At 51.2% G+C, this 22,686-nt stretch overlaps 1 protein-coding gene across 5 annotated transcripts in view; it reads left to right on the forward strand.

Moving 5' to 3' along the window:
* Positions 1-22,686, forward strand: part of SLC44A2 (solute carrier family 44 member 2) — a 48,870-nt gene that overhangs the window by 14,850 nt on the left and 11,334 nt on the right. For 3 of the 5 annotated variants that reach the window (XM_025366080.1, XM_025366077.1, XM_025366081.1), the window contains exons 1-10: positions 10,025-10,437; positions 11,016-11,064; positions 12,479-12,552; positions 12,678-12,762; positions 16,396-16,480; positions 16,613-16,723; positions 16,813-16,873; positions 16,964-17,087; positions 17,205-17,288; positions 17,381-17,493. In XM_025366080.1, coding sequence (XP_025221865.1) covers positions 10,401-10,437; positions 11,016-11,064; positions 12,479-12,552; positions 12,678-12,762; positions 16,396-16,480; positions 16,613-16,723; positions 16,813-16,873; positions 16,964-17,087; positions 17,205-17,288; positions 17,381-17,493 — 823 coding nt within the window. In that variant the 5' untranslated portion in view covers positions 10,025-10,400. Of the gene's footprint in view, positions 1-10,024; positions 10,438-11,015; positions 11,065-12,478; positions 12,553-12,677; positions 12,763-16,395; positions 16,481-16,612; positions 16,724-16,812; positions 16,874-16,963; positions 17,088-17,204; positions 17,289-17,380; positions 17,494-22,686 lie in introns of those variants that run through there. The other 2 variants (XM_025366078.1, XM_025366079.1) reach the window with 2 other exon arrangements.

Raw genomic sequence — 22,686 nt, forward strand, 5'->3', positions numbered from 1 at the left:
ATCACTTGAGCCTGGGAGGTTGAGGCTGCAGTGAGCTACGATGGTGCCACTGCTTTCCAGCCTGGGTGACAGTGAGACCCTGTCTCCAAAGAAAAAAAAAAACCGGATGAAATGAGGTGAACCATGTAACATTTTGTTATTTTATTGATTGATCAATTGATTGAAACAGAGTGAAACTCTGTTTCAACATACACAGTGAAAAAGACAGGGTCTCATTCTGCTTCCCAGGCTGGAGTGCAGTGGTGCAATCTGAGCCCTCTGCAACCTCTGGAGTGCAGTGGTGCAATCTGAGCCCTCTGCAACCTCTGTCTCCTCAAGCTCAAAGATTCTCTCACCTCAGCCTCCCAAGTGGCTGGGACTACAAAGGTATGCCACCACGTCCCGTTAATTTTTGTTTTTTTTGTTGTTGTTTTGTTTTGTTTTTGTAGAGACGAAGTTTTGCCTGTTGCTTAGTCTAGTCTTGATCTCCTGGACTCAAGTAATCCACCCCCTTGGCCTCCCAAAGTGCTAGAATTACAGGATTCAGCCACCATGCCCTGTCTCTATTTTTACCTTTTTTTTTTTTTTTTTTGAGACGGAGTCTCGCTCTGTTGCCCAAGCTGGAGTGCAGTGGCCTGATGTCAGCTCACTGCAAGCTCCGCCTCCCAGGTTTACGCCATTCTCCTGCCTCAGCCTCCCGAGTAGCTGGGACTACAGGCGCCCGCTACCTCGCCCGGCTAGTTTTTTGTATTTTTTAGTAGAGACGGGGTTTCACTGTGTTAGCCAGGATGGTCTCGATCTCCTGACCCCGTGATCCGCCCGTCTTGGCCTCCCAAAGTGCTGGGATTACAGGCTTGAGCCACCGCACCCGGCCATGTTTTTACTTTTATTTTTAGAGACCGGGGCCGGGCACGGTAGCTCACGCCTGTAATCCTAGCACGTTGGGAGGCTGAGGTGGGCAGATCACCTGAGGTCAGGAGTTCAAGATCAGCCTGACCAATATGGTGAAACCCCATCTCTACTAAAACTACAAAAACTAGTCAGGCATGGCGGTGGGCGCCTGTAGTCCCAGCTACTCAGGAGGCTGAGGCAGGAGAATCGCTTGAACCCGGGAGGCAGAGGTTGCAGTGAGCCAAGATTGTGCCACTGCACTCCAGCCTGGAAGACAGAGTGAGACTCTGTCTCAAAAAAAAAAAAAAAAAAAAAAAAATAGAGACCGGGTCTTGCTCTGTTGCCAAGGCTGTAGTGCAATGGTGCCATCACAGCTCACTGCAGCCTGTAACTCCTGGGCTCCAGTCACCCTCCCACCTCAGTCTCCCTGGCAGCTGGGACTACAGGCACGGACCACCATGCCCAGCTTGTTCTTCTTTTTTTCTTTTTTTTTTGAGACGGATTCTCTCTCTTGCCCAGACTGGAGTGCAGTGGTGCGATCTAGGCTCACTGCAAGCTCTGCCTCCCGGGTTCATGCCATTCTTCTGCCTCAGTCTCCCGAGTAGCTGGGACTACAGGCGCCCGCTACCACGCCTGGCTAATTTTTGTATTTTTAGTAGAGACAGGCTTTCACCATGTTAGCCAGGATGGTCTCCATCTCCTGACCTTGTGAGCCACCTGACTCGGCCTCCCAAAGTGCTGGGATCACAGGCGTGAGCCACCATGCCTGGCCGCACCTGGCTAATTTTTTTGTGTATTTTAGTAGAGACAAGGTTTCACCGTGTTGCCCAGGCCGGTCTCGAACTCCCGAGCTCAGGCAATCCGCCCTCTTCGGCCTCCCAAAGTGCTAGGACTACAGGCATGAGCCAACGTGCCCGGCCTTTTCTTCCTAGTATACATTCAGGGCTACTGAATAAAGAATTTATCCTTTCCCTGCAAATTCTACATGTATCATGTATACAATTCTTTTTTTTTTTTTTTTTTTTTTTTTTTTTTGAGACAGGGTCACACTCTGTTACCCGGGCTGGAGGGCAGTGGCACAGTCACAGATCCCTGAAACCTGAACCTGAACCTCCTGGGCTGAAGTGATCCTCCCACCCTAGGCTTCCCCAGTAGCTGGGACTACAGGCACATCATACCCAGCTAATTTTAAAAAATTCTGGCCAGGCACAGTGGCTCACACCTGTAATCCTAGCACTTTGGGAAGCTGAGGCGGGTGGATCGCTGGAACTCATGAGTTCGAGACCAGCCTGGGCAACATGGCAAAGCCCAGTCCCTACAAAAATTACAAAAAATTAGCCGGGTGTGGTGTTATGTGTCTGTAGTCTCAGCCACTTGGGAGGCTGAGGGAGACTGGCTTGAGCCTAGCGGGTAGAGGTTGCAGTGAGCTGAGATTGTGACACTGCACTCCAGCCTGGGGGCAATAGAGCCAGACCATGTTTTTTTTAAAAAAAAAAAGTGTTTTTTGTTTGTTTGTTTTGTTTTGTTTTGTTTTTTTTGAGCCTCAGAGCCTACTTTGGCTCGGGAGGCTGCTCGATTTGCAATACAAAAAAAAAAAAATTTGTAGAGACGAGATCTCAATATATTGCCCAGGCTAGTGTTGAACTCCTGGACCCAAGCAATTCCCTTGCCAAATGTTGGGATTACAGGCGTCAGCCACTACACCTGGCCTGAGATTCATTTAAGTATAAAATTAGCAAATCTCCACTGGACACAGTGGCTCATACCTGTAATCCCAGCACTTCCGGAGGCCGAGGTAGGTGGATTGCCTGAGCTCAGGAGTTCACGACTAGCCTGGGCAACACATTGAAACCTCATCTCTACTAAAATACAAAAAATTAGCCGGGCGTGGCAGTGTGCGCCTGTCGTCCCAGCTACTTGGGAGGCTGAGGCAGGAGAATCGCTTGAACCCAGGAGGCAGAGGTTGCAGTGAGCCGAGATCACGCCACTACTCTGCCCTGGGTGACAGAGCGAGACTCCATCTCAAAAAAAAAAAAAAAAAAAAAAAAATTGCAAATCTCCAGCCTGGGCAACATGGTGAAATCCTGTCTCTACAGAAAAATCCAAAAAATATTAGCTGGGTGCAGTAGTGTGTGCCTGTAGTCCTAGCTACTTGAGAGGCTGAGGTGGGAGGATCACTTGAGCCCAGGAGGTGGAGGTTGCAGTGAGCCAAGATTGTGCCACCACACTCCAGCCTGGGCAACAGAGTGAGGCTTTGTCAAAAAAAAAAAAAAAAAAAAAAAATTCCCAGGCACTGTGGCTCGTGCCTGTAATCCCTGCACCTTGGGAAGCTGAGGAGGGCAGATCACCTGAGGTCGGGAGTTTGAGACCAGCCTACTGAACATAGTGAAACCCTGTCTCTACTAAAAATACAAAAATTAGCCTGGCATAGTGGTGTGCGCCTGTAATCCCAGTTACTCGGGGGAGCTGAGGCAGAAGAATCACTTGAACCTGGGAGGCAGAGGTTGCGGTGAGCCAAGATTGGGCAGCAGAGCAAGACTCCATCTCAAAAAAAAAACAACACAAATTAATTTTTAAAATACGTGCCCTTGGGAAATTCTAGGCTGAGTTTTTATTTTCAGTGTTCACTCTATATACATGGATTATATATTGTGGCTATTCATTCAACAAATACTTATTAAATGTCTGTTTTATGTCAGATGCTATGCTGTATACTGGGGACGCAGCCTGAATGAAAGACACATAAGTCCCTGTCCTTATGCAGGCAATAGGCAAGAGGGTAGATAATTAACAATCAATAAGCAAATGTGTAACGTGTCAGATGGTGATAAGAAGCAAAATTTATCACATCTGTAATCCCAGGGCTTTGGGAGGCCAAGGTGGGAGGAAGGCTTGAGCCCAGGAGTTTGAGACCAGCCTTGGGCAACACAGCGAGACCCTGTTCTACAACAAATTTTAAAACTAGGCAGGCATGGTGGTGCGTGCCTATAGTCACAGCTACTTGGGAGGCTGAGGTGAGAAAATCACTTGAGCCCAGGAGGTTTAGGCTTCAGTGAGCTATGATTGCTACACTGCATTCCAGGCTGAGTGACGAAGCAAGACTCTATTTGATAATAACAACAAGCAGAAAGTCATAGGGACCAGGTATAGTGGCTCACGCCTGTAATTCCAGCACTTTGGGAGGCCCAGGTGGGCAGATCACTTGAGGTCAGGAGTTCAAGACCAGCCTCGCCAACGTGGTGAAAGCCCGTCTCTACTACTAAAAATACAAAAATTAGCCGGGCACGGTGGTATGTGCCTGTAGTCCCAGCTGCTTGGGAGCCTGAGGCAGGAGAACCGCTTGAACCTGGGAGGCAGAGGTTGCAGTGAGCTTAGATGGCACCACTGCACTCCAGCCGGGGCGACAGAGCGAGACTCTGTCTCAAAAAAGAAAAAAAAGAAAGAAAAAAATGAAAGAAAGGGAAAGGTCATAGGACTGAGAGGAAAGGGATGGTGGGTTTTTTGTGTGTGCGTGGGCTATTTATTTATTTATTTATTTATTTATTTTTGAGACATTGTTTCGCTCTTGTTGCCCAGGCTGGAGTGCAATGGCACGATCTCGGCTCACTGCAACCTCCGCCTCCCAGGTTCAAGCGATTCTTGTGCCTCAGCCTCCCGAGTAGCTGGGATTACAGGCATGTGCCACCTTGCCCCGCTAATTTTTGTATTAGTGGAAATGGGGTTTCTCCATGTTGGTCAGGCTGGTCTCGAACTCCTGACCTCAGGTGATCTGCCCACCTCGGCCTCCCAAAGTGCTGGGATTATAGGCGTGAGCCACTACACCTGGCCTCACCCGGCTCATTTGTGTATTTTTAGTAGAGATGGGGTTTCACAGTGTTGCCCAGGCTGGTCTTGAGCTACTGGCCTCCAGTGATCTGCTTGTCTTAGCCTCCCAAAGTGCTGGAATGACAGGTGTGAGCTACCACGCCCTGTCAAGGTGGTATTTCAGGTGAGGCCTGAAGGCAGTGGAGTTGTATGGACGTCTGGGAGAAGAGCATTCTAAGCAGAGGGACCGAGCAGCTAGTGCAAAGGCCCTGAGGTCGGACCATGCTTGCCGAGTGTGGGATGTACCCAGGAGGCCAGTGAGGCTGGAACAGAGTAAGCCATGGAGAGAGAGGAAGCGGGTGAGGGCAGGAAGGTGACAGGGCAGATCACACAGGGCCTTGTGGGCTGTGGCAAAGAGTTGGGCTTTTTCCTCAGAATGAGGTGGGAACCATGGAGGTTTCTGAGCAGAGCAGGGATGTGCCCTGACTTATGTGTGCACGGACTGGCCGCTATAGGGACAATAGAAAGTGTCTGTGTTGGTCCAGGCGGGAGATCACAGGGCTGTGTGAAAGGGTGGGTGCTTGAGGAGCAGGTGAGAAGAGGTTGGATTCTGGATAGCTCTGAAGGCAAGCAGAGAGGTAGCCCAGGTTCCTGGCCGGAGCACGTGGGAGGATGGAGCTGAGTCACTGGATAATCAGAGGCTTGGGCAGGCCAGGCGCGGTGGCTCACTCTTATAATTACAGCACTTTGGGAGGCTCAGTTGGAAGGATCCCTGAGGCCAGGAGTTCTAGACCAGCCTGGGCAACATTGTGAGGCCCTGTCTCCACTAAAAATACAAAAAATTACCCGTGTGTGGTGGTGCATGCCTGTGGTCCCAGCTACTCAGGAGGCTGAGGTGGGAGGATCGCTTGAGCTCAGGAGGTCAAAGCCACAGTGAGCTGTGATTGTGCCATTGCACTCCAGCCTGGGCGACAAAGTGAGACCCTGTCTCAAAAGCAAAAAAGCGGCCGGGTGCGGTGGCTCACGCCTGTAATCCCAGCACTTTGGGAGGCCGAGGCGGGCGGATCACGAGGTCAGGAGATCAAGACCATCCTGGCTAATACGGTGGAACGCTGTCTCTACTAAAAATACAAAAAATTAGCCGGGCGAGGTGGCGGGCGCCTGTAGTCCCAGCTACACGGGAGGCTGAGGCAGGAGAATGGCGTGAACCCGGGAGGTGGAGCTTGCAGTGAGCCGAGATTGCCCCACTACACTCCAGCCTGGGTGACAGAGGGAGACTGCGTCTCGAAAAAAAAAAAAAGGCTTGGATGCCGCCACACTGAGTATGAGATGCCCACATGTGTTGGGGGGAGACAGATGTCATATGGGTGTGCAGCTCAGAGACAAGGGTTTCCTGAGGGCTCAATTTTTGGGATTCCTCAGTGTGAAATTGGTGGGTGGGGCCTGAATAAAATGTCCCCAGGGCACCCCATGTAGTTGGGAACGGAAGAGGCCTGTGGCTCGCTCTCTTTGTCCGCTGCTTGGAATGGGTAGGGTGGGACCAGCTAGCCTTTGGGCTGCCAGAGACTTCGAGAACCACAGGGCTTCTTTCGGAGTCTGGGTCACCCCAGGGCATGACTTGGTGTCTCGGGCCTCGCCTGTGGTCCAGGTGTTTAGACAGGGCCCCTCTGCTGGAGGTAACTAGGAGGAAGGCGCCTGTTTTTTTTTTTTTTTGAGACTGAGTCTCACTCTGTCGCCCAGGCTGGAGTGCAGTAGTGCGATCTTGGCTTACTGCAAGCTCTGCCTCCTGGATTCACGCCATTCTCCTGCCTCAGCCTCCCCAGTAGCTGGGACTACAGGCGCCCGCCACCTCGCCCGGCTAATTTTTTGTATTTTTAGTAGAGACAGCGTTCCACCGTGTTAGCCAGGATGTGCTGGAATTACAGGCGTGAGCCACCACGCCCGGCTGAGAGGGAGCCTTTTTTTTTTTTTTTTTTCTCTGCCGCCCAGGCTGGAGTGCAGTGGCCTGATGTCAGCTCACTGCAAGCTCCGCCTCCCGGGTTGGCGCCATTCTCCTGCCTCAGCCTCCCGAGTAGCTGGGACTACAGGCGCCCGCCACCTCGCCCCGCTAGTTTTCTGTATTTTTTAGTAGAGACGGGGTTTCACCGTGTCGGCCAGGATGGTCTCGATCTCCTGACCTCGTGATCCGCCCGTCTCGGCCTCCCAAAGTGCTGGGATTACAGGCTTGAGCCACCGCGCCCGGCCAGAGAGGGAGCCTTTTTAAGGACAAGCTGAGTTAGTGACCAGAATCCTGCCTGGGAGTCCTAGAGTCTAAGGCAGCAGCAACAATTATTGGACACCAACTGTATATGATCATGCTGACTGTATAACCTCATGCTGTCTGTGTACTCCCAACACTAAATGTATATTCCTGCTGAGGATACCTCCACGCCTCCTGTATAACGCATGTTAACCAAATAATCAGCTGCACTATAAATATCTATAAATATTCAAGGAGGGGCAGGTTGCGGCATGATGGCTCATGCCTGCAATCCCAGCACTTTGGGAGGCTGAGGTGGGAGGATTGCTTAAGGCCAGGAGTTTGAGACTAGCCTGGGTAACACAGTGAGATCCTGTCTCTATTTTTATTGTATTGTATTTTATGTTTTTTGAGACAGAGTCTTGCTCTGTCGCCCAGGCTGGAGTACAGTGGCATAATCTCGGCTCATTGCAACCTCCACCTCCCAGGTTCAAACCATTATCCTACTTCAGCCTCCCCAGTATCCGGGATTACAGGTGCCCACCACCACGCCTGGCTAATTTTTGTATTTTTACTACAGACAGGGTTTTGCCATGTTGGCCAGGCCGGTCTTGAACTCCTGACCTCAGATGATCTGCCCGCCTTGGCCTCCCACGGTGCTGGGATTACAGGCGTGAGCCACCACGCCCAGCCCATCTCTATTTTTAAAAATAATAATAATAAAAATAAATAAATTCACAAGCGGCCTCAAAGTTGGGAGATACTGGCTGCGCTCAGTGGCTCATGCCTGTAATCCCAGCACTTCGGGAGGCCAAGGTGGGTGGATCACCTGAGATCAGGAGTTTTGAGACCATTCTGGCCAACATGGTGAAACACTGTCTCTACTAAAAATACAAAAATTAGCCGGGTGTTACGGCACGCGCCTGTAATCCCAGCTACTCCGGAGGCTGAGACAGGAGAATTGCTTGAACCCGGGAGGTGGAGGTTGCAGTGAGTCAAGATTACGCTACTGAACTTCAGCCTGGGTGAAAGACTCTGTCTCAAAACACACACACACAAAAGTTGGGAGATACAGTGAGACCAGTTGTATTTTATTTTTTAATTTTTATTTGTTTTTTGAGACAGAGTCTCACTCTGTAGCACAGGTTGGAGTACGGTGGTGCAATCTCGGCTCCCTCAACCTCTACCTCCCTGGCCCAAGCAATTCCCCTGCCTCGTCCTCCCCAGTAGCTGGGATTACAGGCCCACGTCACTACGCCAGGCTAATATTTTTGTATTTTTAGTAGAGACTGGGTTTCACCATGTTGGCCAGACTGGTCTCAAACTCTTGACCTCAGGCAGTCTGTCCACATTGGCCTCTCTAAGTGCTGGGATTACAGGCATGAGCCATAGCACCCAACCAGTGAGACCAGTTTTAGTACGCAAAGGAGTATATAATCAGCACGTGGGTGGATAGTTGGTGTGGGGGTATATAGTAGGCATGGGGGTATACAGTAGGCATGGGGGGTGCGGCCAGCTGTACCATGCTGGTATACTCCCATAGTATACACCCATGATGGCTGTATACCTCACACAAACTGTATACCCTTCACCCCTACTATACACCCACAATCAGATTAAGTGCCTCTGTGATAATTATATACATCCATGTTACCTGTGGCTTCACTGACCATATGCCCCATACTTGCGGCATCCCATACCTGCTCTGTACCCCTATGTTGATTGAACACCATTACAGTGATCATACAGTATACCCATTGCCAACTGTGAACCCTGATACTAAGTGTGTACCCCTGGTATGCCATGCCTGATCTATGCAGTGTTTTTCTTTTTTTAGATTTTTAAAAATTTAATTAATTAATTAATTTTTTGAGACAGAGTCTCGCTCTGTCGCCCAGGCTGGAGTGCAGTGGCGCAATCTTGGCTCATTGCAACGTCCGCCTCCTGGGTTCAAGTGATTCTGCTGCCTCAGCCTCCCAAGTAGCTGGAACTGCAGGTGCGCACCACCATGCCCAGCTAATTTTTGTGTTTTTCGTAGAGATGGGGTTTCACCAAGTTAGCCAGGATGGTCTTGATCTCTTGACCTCACGATCTGCCCACCTTGGCCTCCCAAATTGCTGGGATTACAGGAGTGAGCCTCCACACCCAGTCTATTTTCTTTTTTCCTTATTCTTTTTTTTTTTTTGAGACAGAGTCTCACTCTGTCCCCCAGGTTGGAGTGCAGTGAGGTGATCTTGGCTCATTACAACCTCCACCTCCTGGGTTTAAGCGATTATCCTGCCTCAGTTTCCCAAGTAGCTGGGATTACAGGCATGTGCCACCACACTGGCTAATGTTTGTATTTTTAGTGGAGAAGGGGTTTTGCCATGTTGGCCGGGCTGGTTTCAAACTCCTGATTGCCGGTGATCCACCCACCTCAGCCTCCCAGAGTGCTGGGATTACAGGCGTGAGCCACCGTGCCTGGCCTATGCCTGCTCTTTGAGGTCAGTTTTGGTTTCATACTTTAGCCTCATTTTGCAGTTGAGGAAACTGAGGCTTAGGGAAGATAAGGCCTTTTTAAGTATCTTCTAGTTCAGAGGGTGCAGAAGGAACATTTGAATTAAGGGCGACCCAGGAGGATGTGGGCTTCAGAAGGGTGGAGATTGGATCTCTCTGGTGCCTCACTGTACATGGTGCCCCGCCCAAGGCCTGTACCCACTAAGGGCTGAATAAATGCTTGTTCTAAGGCCAGGCCCAGTAGTGCAACTGGGGGCCACGGTGGGAGGAGCCCACAAGTCCAGGAGTTAAAGATGAGCCTGGGCAACATAGCAAGATCCCATCTCTACAAAAAGAATTAAAAATTAGCCGAGTGCAGTAGAGCACCTGTAGCTCCAGCTACTTGGGAGGCTGAGTCAGGAGGATGGCTTGAGACGGGAGGTTTAGACTGCGATGAGCTGTGATTGCACCACTGCACTCCAGCCTGGGCAACAGAGGGAGATCCTGTCTCAAAAAAAAAAAAAAAGCAGACAAAAAGAAAACTCATTTCCTGCACAGGTTGGAGAAGTTTTCAGCCCCAACACTCCACAGTTGGTTGTCTGGGTTTGGGCCGTGGGCTGTTTTCCCTGCCAGTGCCTCAGTTTCCACACCTGCAAAACGGAGTCACAGAAACGCTCTTTCAGGGTGGTTAGGGGTTCTGGGCGGTGTCGCCCGGTGGCGGAGTGTTCCCGGGGTGAAGCCGCAGGGTTCTCGGGTGGGGGCGGGGAGGGCTAAATCCGGCCGGCCGGTGAGTGGCGGGAGCAGCTGCCGCCCCGCCCGCGCCCTCCCGGGTCCCACAGTCTGGGCAGCTGCCCAGCTTGGGCCGGTCTGACCGGTTTGGGCCGCCCCGCCTGGCGCTGTGCTGGGAGGAGCCGCCGCCAGTCGCGCGGTCAGTGCCTCCCTCCAGACTCGGGAGGGCCGAGGGGGCGCGGGAGAGAGTGCGGGCGGCCGCCGGGGCTGGTCGCCTGCAGGGATGGGGGACGAGCGGCCCCACTACTACGGGAAACACGGTAGGCAGCGACCCCCGCCCACAGCCCCGGGCCGACCCCTCGGCCCCTCGGTGGGGGCCTCAAGAGGACATGGGGCGCAGGGAAGGGGGCTGGAGGGGGAGCGCAATTGCAAATCTGCGCCTGGAGCCTCCCTACCATCAGCCAGCCCCCCTTACCCCACTTTTCCCCCGGAGCCTCGCAGACGACCCTCCTTACTCTCCCCCACCCAAAGGACCTGCCCCTGTAGCCCTCTGCCTGGCACTGCTGCCAGCGCCCCCTTTCCCCTATCCCATCTCAGACCTTCCCCGTCTCCACCTAGTTCCCTGGTGGCCACCATTTCAGCCCTCTTACCAGTGGGTGGCCGCCAGTTAATAAATTTGTTCACAATTAGTGATTCCTCCTTCCTCCCCTGTCCTGGCCTGCCAGAACTGGGGGCTTGGGTGTGGTCACCTGGAGGTGGGTGAGGCAGAAAATTCCACAGGTCTCTGAAATTCATTCTTGCCGAGGCAAAGACACCCCTAGGGGCTTTTGGGAGGGGGCGCTCTCCCAGCCCTGTCTTGGTTCAGGTCTCCAACCCCATCAATCTTTTTGACTTTCAGGAACGCCGCAGAAGTATGATCCCACTTTCAAAGGACCTATTTACAACAGGTAAGGGCTTTGGGTTTTGGAGGGTTCTCCCTGCTAATACTACCCCAATCCCTGTCTCTTCACACACCCCCACCCCCGATCTGTTCTCCAACAATCTGGTGACAAATATTTGAAACTTGTTTTGTTTGTTTGAGATGGAGTCTTGCTCTGTCGCCAGGCTGGAGTGCAGTGGCGCGATCTCGGCTCACTGCAACTTTCACCTCCCAGGTTTAAGCAGTTCTACCACCTCATTCTCCCGAGTAGCTGGGATTACAGGCGTGCGCCCGGCTAATTTTTTGTTGTTGTTGTAATTTTAGCAGAGATGTTTCGCTGTGTTGCCCATGCTGTTCTCGATCTCTTGAGCTCAAAGCGATCCACCTGCCTTGGCCTCCCAAAGTGCTGGGATTACAGGTGTGAGTCACCACATCTGGCCTGGATTTAATTTTTACCATGTTCGTATTTTTTGTTTATTTATTTATTTTTGAGATAGAGTCTCACTCTGTCACCCAGGGTGGAGTGGTGCAAACTCAGCTCACTGCAACCTTCCCCTCCCGGTTCAAGCGCTTCTCCTGTCTCAGCCTCCCAAGTAGCTGTGACTACTCAGAGGCTACTCAGGAGACTGAGGCAGGAGAATTGCTTGAACCTGGGAGGTGGAGGTTGCAGTAAACTGAGACTGCTCTACAGTACTCCGGCCTGGACGACAAGAGTGAGACTCTGTCTTGAAAAAATAATAACAAAAAAATAAAATGCAGCCAGGCACGGTGGCTCACACCTGTAATACCAGCACTTTGGGAGGCCAAGGTAGGTGGATCACTTGAGGTCAGGAGATCACTTGAGGTCAGCCTGACCAACATGGTGAAACCCTGTCTCTACTAAAAATACAAGAATTAGCCGGGCGTGGTGGTGGGGACCTATAATCCCAGCTACTTGGGAGACTGAGGCAGGAGAATTGCTTGAACCTGGGAGGTAGAGGTTGCAGTAAGCTGAGATCGTGCCACTGCACTCCAGCCTGGGCAACAGAGTGAGACTCCCTCTCAAAAAAAAAAAAAAAAGACTAGCTTGGGCAACATAGCTAGACCTTATCTCTACAGAATATATATAAATTTAAAAAAATGTATGGTGGTGTGCACCTGTAGTCTCAACTACTTGGGAAGCTGAGGCAGGAGGATCGCTTGAGCCCAGGAGTTCGAGGCTGTAGTGAGCTATGATTGTGCCACTGTCCTCCAACCTGGATGACAGAGTGAGACTCTATTGCACAAAATTAAAAAATGAAATGAAATAAAAATAAAAATGCATGTACATTTGGTACGGCATTCAAACCACTCAGGAAAATTTGTCCAGATAATACATGGATGAGGGTGTTTGCAGAGGACAGATGGGCCCATGGTGCACGTGGCACCAAGGCTTCTCCAAACGCTGCCCCTCTGCTCCCCAGAGGCTGCACGGACGTCATATGCTGTGTATTCCTGCTCCTGGCCATTGTGGGCTACGTGGCTGTGGGCATTATAGGTGAGTAGAGAACGGGGCAGGACTTGGAGTTCCAGGGTGGGCGGAGGCAGCCATAGCCTCTGGAGTGGGAACACGGCTGGATCTCAGGAGTGGTAGTGTCTCAGTATCCCTGGATCTTTCCACAGCCTGGACTCATGGAGACCCTCGAAAGGTGATCTACCCTACTGATAGCCGGGGCGAGTTCTGTGGGCAGAAGGGCACAAAAAACGAGTGAGTTGACTCCTTGGGGCATGGGGGGGGGGCTAGGGAGGAGGGGGCAGAAGGTTCTAGGCATTTCCCATCTCCCTAAGTCTACTTAACAAGTGCTTACAGACTGGGCGCAGTGACTCACGCCCGAAATTCCAACACTTTGGGAGGCCGGGGCAGGAGTATTGCTTTAGGCCAGGAGTTCAAGACCAGCCTGGCCAACGTGGCGAAACCCTGTCTCTACTAAAAATACAAAAATTAGCTGAGCATGGTGGCACACGCCTGTAATCCCAGCTACTTGGGAGGCTGAGGCAGGAGAATCACTTGAACCCAGGAGGCAGAGGTTGCAGTGAGCCGAGATCACGCCACTGCACTTTAGCCTGGGGGACAGAGCGAGACTCAGTCTCAAAACAGACAAACAGCTGGGCGCGGTGGCTCAAGCCTGTAATCCCAGCACTTTGGGAGGCCGAGACGGGCGGATCACAAGGTCAGGAGATCAAGACCATCCTGGCTAATCTGGTGAAAGCCCGTCTCTACTAAAAAATACAAAAAAAAAAAAACTAGCCGGGCGAGGTGGCGGGCGCCTGTAGTCCCAGCTACTCCGGAGGCTGAGGCAGGAGAATGGCGTGAACCCGGAAGGCGGAGCTTGCAGTAGGCTGAGATCCGGCCACTGCACTCCAGCCTGGGCGACAGAGTGAGACTCCGTCTTAAAAAAAAAAAAAGAAAAAAAGAAAAATTAGGTGGATGTGGTGGGGGCGCCCCTCTGGTCCCAGCTACCCAGCAGGCTGAGGTGGGAGGATCGCTTGAGCTGGGAGGCCAAGGCTGCAGTAAGGTTTAATTGTACCATTGCACTCCAGCCTGGACGACAGAGCGAGACCTGGTCTCAACAAAACAACAAGAAAACAAGTACTGATAAAAGTTCCACCACCCTCAGCCACTAGTCTAGTCCTTGGGGACACACAGCTCTAAATGAGATAGTAAGCATCCTGTTCTCTGGCAGCGCACATTTTAAGGGCGGGAGAGACTGAGAGGGGACAGTCCTGGATCAGACGTCAGGTGGTGATGAACAGGAGAGACAGCAGAGCAAACACAGCCTGAGTGGCGTCACTTCCTGGCTCTGTGACCTAGGGCAGGTGTCTCAATCTCTCTGAACCTCATTTTCCTCATCTCTAAAATGAGGATCATAACGGTCCCACCCTCATCGGGCTATTTTGATGGTTAGATGTGCCAATACATGTACAGAGCTTAGAATGCCACCTGGCATCGCTGGGCACGGTGGCTCACACCTATCATCCCAGTGCTTTGGGAGGCTGAGGTGGGAGGATCAAGACCAGCCTGGCCAACATGGTGAAACCCCATCTCTACTAAAAATACAAAAAAATTAGCTGGGCATTGTGGTATGTGCCTGTAATCCTGGCTACTCAGGAGGCTGAGGCAGAATTGCTTGAACCTGGGAGGCAGAGGTTGTAATAAGCCGAGATCATGCCACTGCACTCCAGCCTGGGCAACAGAGCAAGACTCCATCTCAAAAAAAAAAAAAAAAAAGAATGGCACCTGGCATAGAGTTGCTGATGCTGCAGTTTTTAAGTTATTATTATTATTATTGTGAAACGGATTTCGCTCTTATTACCCAGGCTGGAGTGCAATGGCGCAGTCTCGGCTCACTGCAACCTCCATCTCCCAGGTTCAAGTGATTCTCCTGTCTCAGCCTCCCGAGTAGCTGGGATTACAGGCACATGCCACCACGCCTGGCTAATTTTTGTGTTTTTAGTAGAGATAGGGTTTTAGCATATTGGTCAGGCTGGTCTCGAACTCCTGACCTCAGGTTATCTGCCTGCCTTGGCTTCCCAAACTGCTGGGATTACAGGTGTGAGCAACCACACCCAGCCTATTATTATTATTACTATTATTATTATTATTATTTTGACACAGTATCTCACTCTGTCAGCCAGTGGCAGGATCATAGCTCGCTACAGCCTGGAACTCCTGGGCTCAAGCAATCTTGCCACCTGGGCCTTCGAAAGTGCTGGCACAAGACAGGCCTAAGTCACCCTGCCTGGCCCTATATAAAATACCTTTTTTTTTTTTGAGACGGAGTCTCGCTCTGTCACCCAGGCTGGAATGCAGTGGCACCATCTCGGCTCACTGCAAGCTCCGCCTCCCAGGTTCGTGCCATTCTCCTGCCTCAGCCTCCCGAGTAGCTGGGACTACAGGTGCCCGCCACCACACCCGGCTAATTTTTTTTATTTTTGTAGAGACGGGGTTTCACTGTGTTAGCCAGGATGATCTCGATCTCCTGACCTCGTGATCCGCCCACCTTGGCCTCCCAAAGTGCTGGGATTACAGGTGTGAGCCACCATGCCCAGCCCATCTTTTTTTTTTTCTTTTTGAGACAGAGTCTAACTCTGTCGCCTAGGCTGGAGTGCAATGGTGCGATCTTGGCTCACTGCAACCTCTGCCACCCAGGTTCAAGCAATTCTCCTGCCTCAGCCTCCTGAGTAACTGGGATTACAGGTGCCCACCACCACACCCAGCTAATTTTTTTGTATTTTTAGCAGAGATGTGGTTTCTCTATGTTGGCCAGGCTGGTCTCGAACTCCTGACCTCAGGTGATCCACCTGCCTTGGCCTCCCAAAGTGCTGGGATTACAGGCGTGAGCTAACATGCCCAGCCACAGAAAATATCTTACAGGAAACAACAGTCCGGGCATGGTGGCTCATGCCTGTAATCCCAGTACTTAGGGAGGAGGATTGCTTGATGCCAGCCTGGGCAACATGGGGAAACTCTGTCGCTACCAAAAATACAAAAAATTAGCCAGGTGTGGTTGCACACGTCTGTAGTCCCAGGTGCTCAGGAGGATGAGGTGGAGGATCACTTGAGCCCAGGATCACTAGAGGCTGCAGTGAGCCAAGACTGTGCCACTGCTCACCAGCCTGGGCAACAGAGAAAGACTGTCTCAAAAAAAAAAAAAAAAAAAGAGTCTGGGCACAGGGGCTCCCGCATATAAACTCAATACTTTGGGAGGTCGAGGCGGGTGGACCACCTGAGGTCAGGAGTTTGAGACCATCCTGGCTAACACAGTAATACCACGTCTCTACTAAAAATACAAAAATTAGCCAGGCATCATGGCAGGCACCTGTAGTCCCAGCTACTCAGGAGGCTGAGGCAGGAGAATTGCTTGAACCCGGGAGGCGGAGCTTGCAGTGAGCCGAGATTGTGCCACTGCAACTCCAGCCTGGGCGACAGAGCGAGACTCTGTCTTAAAAAAAATAAATAAATAAAATAAAGTTTACTATAGGGTGGTTAAGAAGTCTTAACAGGTTGGGTGTGGTGGCTTACACCTATAATCCCAACACTTTGGGAGGCGAAGGCAGGTGGATCACTTGAGGTCAGGAGTTTGAGACCAGCCTGGCCAACATGGTTGAAACCCTGTCTCTACTAAAAATACAGAATTAGCCAGGCTTGGAAGCGGGCACCTGTAATCCCAGCTACTCGGGAGGCTGAGGCAGGAGAATCGTTTGAACCCAGGATGCGGAGGTTGTAGTGAGCCAAGATCGTGCCATTGCACTCCATCCTGGGCAACAAGAGCGAGATTTCGTCAAAAAAAAAAAAAAGAAGAAGTCTTAACAGTTTCCATTCTCCCTTCTCCAACTCCAGGAACAAACCCTACTTGTTTTATTTCAACATTGTGAAATGTGCCAGTCCCCTGGTTCTGCTGGAATTCCAATGTCCCACTCCCCAGGTAACCTGTTCCCACCATTCCCTTTTTCCTCTCCCCACTTTCCATCCTTTTCCCCCTGTGAATGTGGGCTGGGACCTCTGTCCTGAGCGGTCTGTCCCAACCCCACCCAATCCCTTCCTTCTCCCCGCCCAGATCTGCGTGGAAAAATGCCCCGACCGCTACCTCACGTACCTGAATGCTCGCAGCTCCCGGGACTTTGAGTACTATAAGCAGTTCTGTGTTCCTGGCTTCAAGGACAATAAAGTGAGTTGTAGACTGTCCTGAGAGCCCAGGTATGGGCAGCGGCAGTGTACTAGCCTTGGGGACTTACCTCCCTCCATCTCTCTTGGCAGGGAGTGGCTGAGGTGCTTCGAGATGGTGACTGCCCTGCTGTCCTCATCCCCAGCAAACCCTGTGAGTCAGGGGATCCCAGGAGACTCAGGTGGGGACGGGGAGGCTGTGCAGAGGTTCAGCCTGACTAGTCCCATCCTCTGCTCCATGCAGTGGCCCGGAGATGCTTCCCCGCCATCCACGCCCACAAGGGTGTCCTGATGGTGGGCAATGAGACGACTTATGAGGATGGGCATGGCTCCCGGAAAAACATCACGGACCTGGTGGAGGGCGCTAAGTGAGGAGATTGGCGCACCACACCGGGGTCGCACTTTCCTGGGTGGGACAGGCATCCCCTGGGGTTGACCTGATCACAGAAGAGGGTCTGACCTGAGCCTCGGTCTCCTTCCCCCAGGAAAGCCAATGGAGTCCTAGAGGCGCGGCAACTCGCCATGCGCATATTTGAAGATTACACCGTCTCTTGGTATTGGATTATCATGTAAGTCAGGAGGGGAGGGGCCTCTCCCCTGGCTGCCCCTTCTAAGCCTGGCTGGGGGTGGAGTCTGTTCATGACCATTTTCTTTTCCCCAGAGGTCTGGTCATTGCTATGGCAATGAGCCTCCTGTTCATCATCCTGCTCCGCTTCCTGGCTGGCATTATGGTCTGGGTGATGATCATTATGGTGGTTCTGGTGCTGGGCTACGGTACGTTACCCCCTCCCCGTGACTCCTCTTTCCTGAATCTACACACTGCTCTGCCCTTTCCCATGGAAATGGCCCATCAGGGAAAAAAAAGAAAATGTCAGGCTGGGTGCGGTGGCTCACACCTGTAATCCCAGCACTTTGGGAGGCCAAAGCGGGCAGATCACTGAGGTCAGGAGTTTGAGCCCAGCCTGACCAACATGGAGAAACCCCATCTCTACTTAAAATACAAAATTAGCTGGGCATGGTGGTATATACCTGTAATCCCAGCTACAAGGGAGGCTGAGGCAGGAGAATCGCTTAAACCTGGGAGGCGGAGGTTGCAGTGAGCTGAGTTCACACCATTGCACTCCAGCCTGGGCAACAAGAGCGAAACTCCGTCTCAAAAAAAAAGAAAAAGAAAAAATGTCTCAGCGCTGTAGTTAAGGATGCATACTATGGTACCAGAATAGCAGAGGTTCAAATCCTGGCTTTGCCAATTCCTTGGGCAAGTGCCTCAACCTAACTGTGCTTCAATTTCTCTTTTTTTTTTTATTTTTGAGACCTAGTCTCACTCTATCACCCAGGCTGGAGTGTAGTGGCGCGATCTCTGCTCACTGCAAGCTCTGCCTCCCGGGCTCACACCATTCCCCTGCCTCAGCCTCCCAAGTAGCTGGGACTACAGGCACCCGCCACCATGCCCGGCTAATTTTTTGAATTTTTAGTAGAGATGGGGTTTCACCGTGTTAGCCAGGATGGTTTCGATCTCCTGACCTCGTGATCCACCTGCCTCTGCCTCCCAAAGTGCTGGGATTACAGGCATGAGCCACCGCGCCCGGCCTCTTTCTTTTTTTTTTTGAGATGGAGTTTCGTTCTTGTCGCCCAGGCTGGAGTGCAATGGCGTGATCTTAGTTCACTGCAACCTCCACCTCCTGGGTTCAAGCAATTCTCCTGCCTCAGCCTACTGAGTAGTTGGGATTACAGGCATGCACCTCCACACCCAACTAATTTTGTATTTTTAGTAGAGATGGGGTTTCTCCATGTTGGTCAGGCTGGTCTCGAATTCCCGACCTCAAGAGATCTGCCCACTTCAGCCCCCAAAAGTGCTAGGATTATAGGCATGAACCACCATGCCTGGCCTGCTTCAGTTTCTTTCTCTGTAAAATGAGGGTAATTTATATTTCTAGTTGGCAAACTAAATGACAAGGAGGTAATGTGCAGATAAAATATGTGTAGGGGCCTGTTTAGTTCAGGCCTATGGAATCCAGAGGCACAATATTGTGCTCAACAAAACAATGCTTCATATTTTGGATTTTTGTTGTTTTTGAGTTTTTGTTTTGTTTTGTTTTGTTTTGAGACAGAGTCTTGGTCGCCCAGGCTGAAGTGCAGTGGCACAGCCTCGGCTCACTGCAACCTCCGCCTCCCGTGTTCAAGCAATTTTCCTGCCTCAGCCTCCTGAGTATCTGGGTTTACAGGTGCCCAACGCCATGCCTGGCTAATTTTTTTTGTATTTTTAGTAGAGACGGGGTTTTACCATGTTGGCCAGGCTGGTCTTAACTTCCTTGTGATCTGCCTGACTTGGCCTCCCAAAGTGCTGGGATTACAGATGTGAGCCACCATGCCCAGCCTTGATTTGTTTTTTGGGACAGAGTCTCACTCTGTCACCCAGGCTGGAGTTCAGTGGCATAATCACAGCTCACTGCAGCCTTGACCTCCTGGGCTAAAGTGATCCTCCCAAGTAGCTGAAACCACAGGCATGCACCATCATGCCTGGCTAAATTTTAAATATTTTTGTAGAGACAGGCGCTCCCTATGTGGCCCAGGCTAGTCTTGAACTCCCTGAGCTTGAGCAATCCTCCCGCCTTGGCCTCCCTAAGTGTTGGGATTATAGGCATGAGCCACTGTGCCCGGCCCATATTTTGATTATTCCTTGAACTTTCCTAGAAGAAAAATGCTTGGTAATCCAATCTGAGGACACTCATAGTAAAATATTCATATTAATAGTGGTTTCTAGCCTGGTGTGGTGGCTCACGCCTATAATCCCAGCAATTTGGGAGATCAGCCTGACCAACATGTAGAAACCCCATCTCTATTTTTATTTTATTTTTATTATTATTATTATTATTATTTTTTTTTTCTTGAGACAGAGTCTCTCTCCGTCGCCCAGGTTGGAGTGCAGTGGCGCAATCTCGGCTCACTGCAAGCTCTGCCTCCTGGGTTCACGCCATTCTCCTGCCTCAGCCTCCCAAGTTGCTGGGACTACAGACGCCTGCCACCATACCCGGCTAATGTTTTTTTTGAGACAGAGTCTCGCTTTGTCACCCAGGCTGGAGTGCAGTGGTGCGATCTCGGCTCACTGCAAGCTCCGTCTCCCAGGTTCACGCCATTCTCCTCCTTCAGCCTCCCTTGTAGCTGGGACTACAGGTGCCCACCACCACACCCGGCTAATTTTTTGTATTTTTAGTAGAGATGGGGTTTCACCGTGTTAGCCAGGATGGTCTCGATCTCCTGACCTCATGATCTGCCTGCCTCAGCCTCCCAAAGTGCTGGGATTACAGGCGTGAGTCACTGTGCCCGGCCTTATTATTTTTTTTTTGAGACAGAGTCTCGCACTGTTGTCCAGGCTGGAGTGCAGTGGCACAATCTCAGCTCACTGCAACCTCCGCCTCCCGAATTCAAGCAATTCTCCTGCCTCGGTCTCCTGAGTAGCTGAGATTACTGGCCCCCACCACCACGCCCAGCTAATTTTTTTTTTTTTTGTATTTTTGTATTTTTAGTAGAGATGGAGTTTCGCCATGTTGGTCAGGCTGGTCTCAAACTCCTGACTTCATGATCTGCCCACCTTGGCCTCCCAAAGTGCTAGGATTACAGTTGTGAGCCACCACAACCGGCCAACCCCATCTCTATTAAAAATACAAAATTAGCTGGGCGTGGTGGCACATGCCTATAAGCCCAGCTACTTGGGAAGCTGAGGCAGAATCACTTGAACTCGCGAGTTGGCGGTTGCCGTAAGCTGAGATTCTGCCATTGGACTCTAGCCTGGGCAACAATAGTGAAACTCCGTCTTAAAAAAAAAGAAAACAGTGGTTTCTAGGCAGGTTTATGCCTGTAATCCCAGCACTTTGGGAGGCTGAAGCAGGAGATTCACTTGAGTCCAGGAGTTTGAGGATGCAGTGAGCCATGATCAAGCAACTGCATTCCACCCCGGGCAACACGGTGAGATCCCATTGCCAAAAATAAATTTAAGGCCAGGCACCATGCCTCACACCTGTAATGCCAGCACTTTGGGAGGCTGAGGTGGGTGGATCACTTAAGGTGGAATTCGAGACCAGCCTGAACAACATGGTGAAAACCCATCTCTAATAAAAATACAAAATTAGATGGGCATGGTGGCGCATGCCTGTAATCCCAGCTACTTGGGAGGCTGAGGCGGGAGAATCTCTTGAATCTGAGAGGCAGAGGCTGCAGCGAGCTGAGATCGTGCCATTGCACTCCAGCCTGGGCAACAGAGTGAGACTCTGTCTCAAAAAAAAAATTAAATAAATAAATAATAATAATAATTTTTAAATTATCTGGGGGCCGGGCACAGTGGCTCCCGCCTGTCATCCCAGCACTTTGGGAGGTCAAGGCGGGCAGATCAGGAGGTCAGGGAAGATTGAGACCATCCTGTCTAACAGGATGAAACCCCGTCTCTAGTAAAAATACTAAAACTTGGCCAGGCTTGGTGGTATGTGCCTATAGTCCCAGTTACTTGGGAGGCTGAGGCAGGAGAATCACTTGGACCTGGGAGGCAGAGGTAGCAGTGAGCCGAGATCACGCCACTGCACTCCAGCCTGGGTGACAGAGAGAGACTCCGTCTCAAAAAAAAAAAGAAAAAAAATTAGCTGTATGCACCTGTAGTCTCAGTGACTTGGGAGGCTGAGGTGGGAGAATAGCTTGAGCCCAGGAAGCTGAGGCTGCAATGCGCTACGATGGCACCACTGCAGTCCAGCCTGTATGACAGAGGTAGACCCTGTCTTAAAGTAATAGTAATATACTCAATGCAACCAAAAAAATAGTGGTTTCTAGCTGGGTGTTGGCATTTTAGGTAGCTTGATTTTTTTTTTTATTTTATCTCCCAAAGTGCTGCGATTACAAGCATGAGCCACCACACCATGCCTGTCTTTTTTTTTTTTTTCAAACGGAGTCTCACCCTGTCGCCCAGGCTGGAGTGCGGTGCAGTGGCACAGTCTCGGCTCACTGCAACTTCTCCTTCCCGGGTTGGAGTGATTCTCCTGCCTCAGCCTCCCAAGTAGCTGGGACTCAGGCATGTGCCACCACGCCCAGCTAATTTTTTGTATTTTTAGTAGAGATGGGGTTTCACAGTGTTAGCCAGGATGGTCTCGATCTCCTGACCTTGTGATCCACCTGCCTTGGCCTCCCAAAGTACTGGGATTATAGGCATGAGCCACTGTGCCCGGCCAAGCCTGTCTTTATTTTATAATTATAGTTTGCAAGCTAAGAAGAATGCTGAAAATTTCTTTTTTTTTTTTTTTTTTTTTTTGAGACGGAGTCTTGCTCTGTCGCCCAGGCTGGAGTACAGTGGCCGGATCTCAGCTCACTGCAAGCTCCGCCTCCCAGGTTTATGCCATTCTCCTGCCTCAGCCTCCCGAGTATCTGGGACTACAGGCGCCCGCCACCTCGCCCGGCTAGTTTTTTGTATTTTTTAGTAGAGACGGGGTTTCACCGTGTTAGCCAGGATGGTCTCGATCTCCTGACCTCGTGATCCGCCCGTCTCGGCCTCCCAAAGTGCTGGGATTACAGGCTTGAGCCACCGCGCCCGGCCTGAATGCTGAAAATTTCTAATGCTGCTCTACATATTAATAGCCAGGCCACTCCCGAGAATCACTGTTATAAGGTGGCGAGGGGGTCAGAGAGAGGTCTTAGCCATGCAGCATCCTGACACCTGCTCATTCATTCATTCATTCAACAGCTATCCTGGCTGGGCGTGGTGGCTCACGCCTGTAATCTCAGCACTTTGGGAGGCTGAGGTGGGCGGATCACCTGAGGTCAGGAGCTCGAGACCATCCTGGCCAACATGGCAAAACCCTGTCTCTACTAAAAAATACAAAAATTAGCTGGGCATGGTAGCGGGCACCTGTAATCCCAGCTACTCGGGAGGCTGAGGCAGGGAGAATCTCTTGAACCCTGGAGGTGGAGGTTGCAGTGAGCCCAGAT

Source organism: Theropithecus gelada, chromosome 19 (genome assembly GCF_003255815.1).
Source record: "Theropithecus gelada isolate Dixy chromosome 19, Tgel_1.0, whole genome shotgun sequence".
NCBI classification, from domain to species: Eukaryota; Metazoa; Chordata; class Mammalia; order Primates; family Cercopithecidae; genus Theropithecus; species Theropithecus gelada.